This window comes from Anneissia japonica, unplaced genomic scaffold, assembly GCF_011630105.1.
Source record: "Anneissia japonica isolate Jap-2015-1 unplaced genomic scaffold, ASM1163010v1 scaffold1696_len571195_cov180, whole genome shotgun sequence".
Taxonomy (NCBI): Eukaryota; Metazoa; Echinodermata; class Crinoidea; order Comatulida; family Comatulidae; genus Anneissia; species Anneissia japonica.
The window spans coordinates 518,315-525,072 of record NW_022695941.1 but is presented as its reverse complement, the minus strand read 5'-3'; the positions used below and the strand labels follow the sequence as shown (position 1 = coordinate 525,072).

The 6,758-nt window shown below is 30.9% G+C and overlaps 1 protein-coding gene across 19 annotated transcripts in view; it reads right to left on the bottom strand.

Annotated features, from left to right (window-relative positions):
• LOC117101645 (rho GTPase-activating protein 5-like) overlaps positions 1 to 6,758 on the bottom strand; it is an 81,797-nt gene that overhangs the window by 10,196 nt on the left and 64,843 nt on the right. For 13 of the 19 annotated variants that reach the window (XM_033241660.1, XM_033241659.1, XM_033241664.1 and 10 more), the window contains 2 exons: positions 6,677 to 6,733; positions 3,111 to 3,200 (listed from right to left, as the gene is read on the bottom strand). The exons of 2 other annotated variants lie outside the window; for them this stretch is intronic. In XM_033241660.1, the coding sequence (XP_033097551.1) occupies positions 3,111 to 3,200; positions 6,677 to 6,733 (147 nt within the window). The remainder of the gene's footprint in view (positions 1 to 3,110; positions 3,201 to 6,676; positions 6,734 to 6,758) is intronic. 4 more of the 19 variants (XM_033241667.1, XM_033241672.1, XM_033241668.1 and 1 more) reach the window with 1 other exon arrangement.

The following is a 6,758-nucleotide window of genomic DNA, read 5'->3' as shown; positions in this document are numbered from 1 at the left end:
AAACAAAATAATATAATAAAATGAAAAATAATGAGACTGCCATTTTCAGATATGACTAAATGTAATCTTCTCCATAAACAATAATTAGGACAATTCCAGATGGAAAATCTATGGTATACCACAAGCGTACAACAATAATGAAAACAAAATTATTAATAATAATAATAATGAAGAAATTACATTCCTTTCTTGGTTAATTTTTTTTTCCTTGCAGGAAATTTTCTAACTGTGAATACATCTGTACTTTGTTCTCCTTCAAATTTCAAACAAAATGCAATGCAATGATTAATGTGAATGAACTTACAGTAAGTGCACTTTGATGTCCCAGTAAGGATTCGCTAATCACTTAACTTAATTTAACATACAGAGAACATACCGATAACGATTCATTAAGATGGTCGTTTGATTTTAAACCATTATGAAAGGGATTGTGACGCAGGACTTGCTATCTGTCCTGAGCCCAAAAAAAGGGACAGATAAGATAAAGGAATGTTCTAAACTCATCTTCGAAGTATTTGTACCAAAAAAAAAAATTTCACCTGTTCACCTATCGAAGCAGATACATGTGGGAGATAGTTTAGAAACAAATCTGTGTAATACTTTTGCTTTGCTTAAAATACTGACATTTAATAAAAAGAACATCATCTATATCCCCCACTTTAACAGACCCAGAGGATAACGGTAATAAAAATTCACTTAAACAATTAAATATTTGACTATCTTCTTGACATTGATTTAATTGAATAATGTTCAGTGAGTTTAGCAGGTTACCTTCTCTAAATATTTTTGGAAATTCGGTACAATATTCTCTTTCGCTTATTTGAATCATTAATCAAGTAAAAGCTAGGAGGCGCGACGATTCCAAAAAATGTAGAAATTACATTAATTTTAATTTCAAAAGCATTTTGAACTCCTAATTTAATACAGAAAGTTAATAACATATTTGATCATCAAGTTTTAATTGAGATTCTAAAATGCCAATGCAGTATTTTTTTTTCTGTAGTTTAGTAGACACATCTGGGTGCTATTTCTCTTTTAATCCACTACTAGCAAGGGAAGGGGGCGGACTAAATTGAGTGAATGACTCAAATCATGCCTTGAGTATTCAAATGAAGTTTGTGTGTGGTATAGGTTAGACAAGGAATCTAAACTACAATGAGGCTAGGCCAAAGAATTGATGACACATACACGCAAAGGCTTCCAGGGTAAAAGGAAGACCCCAGGAATAGCAACCTGTTGATGCAATTAATTAAAATTGACATATAGGATGGTTGTGGAAAGATTACATTTTATAATTATGTGTCTTTAAGATCAAAATTTTTGAAATGGCCCTCAGCCAATAGGTTTTCAACATACCAAATGCAAAAGATATTTAATTATTTATTTATTTTTTTTAAATAATAAAAAAGCTTTCCATCATAATAAGGACTTCACAAGAAAACCTTCATGGTCTAGTGGTATGATGTCGTAAGTAGAAGCTCCTGGGTTCACATCCCAGTGGAGATAAATTATTTAACCCTTGGTCACATTCCTTGTCAGTTACGTTTCATTGGTTGTAAGTAATCATGAAATATCCATATACAGCTTGCGTTCCTAGGTTACTCCTATGTCTAACATCTTCAGTTTTCCTTCCCTCCACTTATTATTGTACAAGGAGGCCCTAAACCGGTATAATCTAACTGAATACTTGGTACACTTAAATTTGATGTGACATACTTCTTATAATAAAGAAACACAGGATAATTTTCTTAACTGAATCCCCCTATTAAACTACACTACTTTTCATACTGTCTAAATTAGCTAGCAAGTTCTGAAGAACATCAAGTTACTTATTGGTTCCAAAGGAGATGTGTGTACCAGGTGAGTATTCTGATATAATTATGGAAGCCCCCACTGAATTCATAAATTATTTTTAATTCATCTTACACTATCATTGAAACTTGAAAACTATACAGTTATTTAATTATAGTTTGGTGCTTTCTACATTCTAGGAAAGATGCGAATATTGGTCAAGGGTTGCTAAAATCTAAATAACTAGATTGTGTGTTCCACAATTATGTGGAATGTTTTAAATAATAACATTTGAATAAATAAATTGTCTATAGACAATGCATACAGGCAAATTAACAAATTTCTATAGACAAAGTGTTGCAAATTGTTAAGTTTTTGTTATGATTAATCCCTCCACAGTGTTTTGTAAATTATCAGAAAATGTTATGGTTGAAAATTTTGTTACATTATTTTTTCCAAAAATAAAGTAGTGGAATAATTAAAGGAAAAGGCCAGAAAATATGTACTGTATATATGCAATGAATCCCATAAATAACTTGTTTCCCTTTCTCTAAATTACCTTAAAAAGGACAAAATTTGGTAAATTAAATTAAATACCAGAAACACTTAAATCTAATGTAAATTTCCTGTAATCAGGAAACACCATTTTATTACCTTAACCCTTTCAAATAACACCACTTTACCCACTTGCCTTTAGTACTTATCCACAGCTGTTTTTTTGGTATACACTGCGCCAGGCATTTCGATACAATTTATGAATCGCTTCGTAACAATGACTTGATAGCGCTTCATTATCTCTCTTATGTTTTGTTTTAATAAAATGCTCTATAGCAAATGATGCATCTCATTCTAGGATGACTAAACATTCCGCTTGTCTTGCTGAGAAGGGGTCTGAACAAAGGGGCTGGCAAGGACCTCTGGTCAGGGTCCCAAAAGTAAACTTCTTGTGGGATTCAAGGGGAAGAGATTTTATGCTTCAGGAGAATAAAAGTTGACAACCTTAAATAGTGTTGGATGAAAAGGAGAGGAAGAAGATACCACAATCTGGATGGTAAGTAAAGAGATTCTGTAGCTATGTTAACATGAAGTACATGTAAGGATTCAACTATACACATATAAATGTGCACATACACTGTACACACATCAATAAAGGACTAAGAGAAAGAAATTATTACCTGGATGGTGAGAAAAAAAAGCTATAACTACATAATCAGACATACTACATACATGAAAATGTGCATAGTATCTGTGATAAACATAGTTGTTACAGTATACATGAGTGGGTATATTACACATAAACTTGCATTGATGAGGTTTACCTCGTTGATTTTCAGACGTAGATATGTTGACATCTTGCACTTCACTATAAATTCTTTCCTCAGAGTGATATTCACGAGGTGGATAGCAAACTAAAATAAATCATGCGTGAAAAAATGGAGGCAAAGAGACAATAAAGAGCACAAAATGTGAGAATTCAATGATACTAAAGAAATGTAAAACATATTGAGAAAAATAAAGCAAAATGAGTATAAGAAGGCAAAAACACAAGCTAGCAATTGGGAAGAAGTATATAATGAGTGACATTTAAGGAAAAAACAAAAACAAGGGATAGGAAAGAGAAGAATCCATGGATATTAGGACAATAATTGTTAACAAATGAAAAGAAAGGTTATATTTCAGAAGCAAGGGTTGAGGTAGGAATATTAAATAAAGACAAAAAAAAGTCATGCTAAAAAAATGAAAGTAATACAGGTGGGTGATGGATGCAATGTCATTGCGGTGTTGTAAGGGAAAATAATTAGTACATTTTTTGATAAGAACATGACAAAATGTCGTTAATTAAATAAGAGGTACAAATCTGGCCAGCTACCAGGTGAAAAGGTAATCAAGCTGACTTAATACTGTAGCTTATATATTAAAATTAATTAGTTGTTTTAATGTAATGCAAGTGCAATTAAAGCAGATTATAGATAGTATATATTATATTTTATATACTTATATTTTAATATATTTATTGATTTATGTTTATATACATTTGGTGCTATCTCCAGGTTGAAACTGAATATCTCTCAGCTCAACATTTCAAGTTTCAATAATTTGCCCTCTGTATTTTCTTGACTACCTTGCATGCAACACTTTCCCCTTTTTGCTCAGTCCACTATTTTAGCTGTTTATTTGTGAGTTCTATACAACACGATAGGTTTAGCTGTATGCTAAGGTCGTGGGTATTTCAGTGACATCGATGGGTAGTTATCATAGGACACATGTGTTCTTCAACACTGGATTTAATCCAATGAAATGCCTCGCAAGAAAATTGTTTAAATATACCCAGCAGGGAATGGCAGCTTGTGCGAACTGAAATAACAGCATTAGACACTAAAATTATTTTAAAACTCATTCTAATTTTTAATTTTGCTTTCTGAATTATTTTGTAGGTTCATCCGAACTAATAAATTTGTATTGCCATGCAGAACACATAGTTTTTGTATTATCCTATTCTAATTGACTGCTAGCTTGATCTAGCTAATTACTGCTATATCCAATTAAATGTTACCATTTTTATCACTATTTTATTATGTAGGTTTTAATTTCTATATTTAATATAATAATATATTCCCATTCAAAGTTTTGATTACATAAATTTGAAGAAAACAAGATATTTAAATAAAAATAGAATAACAAATCTTTTGGTTACATTATAATTCAGTTTCTCAAATTAATGGGAATATGCATATAAACTATTGTAATTAAACATGAATATTTACGGTAAATATCTTGGAATACCATTATAACATTTACTTTATTATACTTATTACACATTTAGTCCGTGATAAGGCAACTATTAGTCAGCATAAATAATAACTAGTTACAGACTAGAGAGAAATGACTTAAAGTGAGCGAAGTCTAGATTCCTTATGTATCGATGCATTTTAAGCATATGGCATCAGCAAAGAGCAGTTGCTTCCGCATACACATCGCCAATAAATGGTCTTCAATCAAACACTGACAAAAGTGTGTTGTAATAAAATTGGTAGCAGAAAAGCTAATTGTAGAGCCAATAGATGTTTCCTGACTTCAGAGAAATTGATGATAATAGAAGCCTGTTTAACAGTTATGATAATCGGCATTAACTACTAGCTTTAACATCCTTCCACACAAACCAAGTTTTGTAAGGATATGTAACCTGTTTAAAAGTATTCTATTAATGATTATATATCTGTTTTTGTTAATCATTTTAAATGATTACTGCAAAATTTTAAACAGTAAATGCTAAATCTTTATTTTTTTTCAGTTGTGTAGTAAATAACACCATGTTTTGCCCATAGACACATGAATTAAGACAACCATCGGATATGTACCAAACAATCTGATGAGAAGTCAAATGCCTTCCCGCTATTTCGTATAAAATAAAATATACTTCAAATATGGCTTTTTGCAATAGAAACCATTTATGAAGAGAAATTGCTGTTGAGATGGAGAAAGGGGTAATTTGTTTCCCCACACTTTCTAAGACATCTTCACTATTCATAATACATTTTCATGTATCAAAAACATCATGTGTCTATTACCAATTTAATAAATTCTAAAATAGATTTAAATTTTCTGTTTGAAATTTGTTTAGTCATCCATAAATTACTAAAGGAAATCAACATATTTATGGAGATATCATCCATTCTTTTGCTGTTTTAGGTACCTACATATGTCACACATCAATGACTTCCGCATAAAAATAGCACGCTGTTACGAATGGCACCGTATCATCTTCAAACGATACATTGCAATGATTGACATTCAATTATCTTCAAGTGATAATTTCATAAATTCAATGCAGTTTCGTACTTAATTATTTCTTAACATACTCAGTCTCACGAGCATTTAGAGACATCTTGAATGAGATAACGCTTAAGTGGGATGCAACTTTTTTTAAGTTCTTTGATTTCTAAAAATGCTTTTCCTTTAGACTGATATGTTTTCAATTGTGTGGAAATTACTGATGTCAAAAAATAAGTCCAAACAAAGCACGAAAAGAAATGCGTTAATGAATTTCTCTCACTGTTATTGTTAATGTGATTATCGTTTTGCGTCGTCGTCAAACGCTACGTACCCAAAGGCACGTTTTTGAGGAAATTTCCCAGCCATAGTACTTGTGGTACGTAAGGCGCAAGAATTAACAGGAAAAATCAAGTCGTGAATGGAAACTCGTGAACAGAAACAGGAAATCAACGTGCTGAAACATGTCTCAATGTTGCTTACGTCTTTTCATTATAACTTTGTTTTTATATTTGTTTTCTATTATACTTCCGAGAATTTGTGCATATGGCCATTAAAAAGCAGGTAACAACATGCAGAATATATCAACAATATGGATAAATCATAAATTTAGTCTACATATATTTGAATAAGTGTTTCATCCAGTTTGTTAGCACTTTGATAAAATATCAGTATATTTTCAGTAAAATTCGCAATAGGTACATGGTTGGATTATATAATACTGCATAATATACTCATATTTGCAAAATTTGTATTAAAATTAGCTGGGAATGAATATATAAGGTTAATTCAAGTAGTATGTGTTGCAAATATTTTACACCTTAGAAATACATACTTACGTTTACAAGTTTGCCACTTATTTTTATAATAAAATATGCTTTGTTGTTTTAAAATAAGTCAACATATATTTTAAGAAGTACTTTGTTAAATAAACATTATATATGGGAGAAGTATGTTATAATAACAAATTAGTTTACCTGCATTTGATTCCATTGTTCAGAATACATACTGAGTAACATATACTACATATTTATAAATAGTGTCAGACATATATACAATGAAATACAGCCAAAATTACAATGAAAGCAACAGAAAAAAATACCACAAGACATACCAGGGTCATCATCAACAGTTGGATTGACAACATCATATATTGGTTCAGGAGTTCGATCTGGTAACAAGAACACCATGCAAAA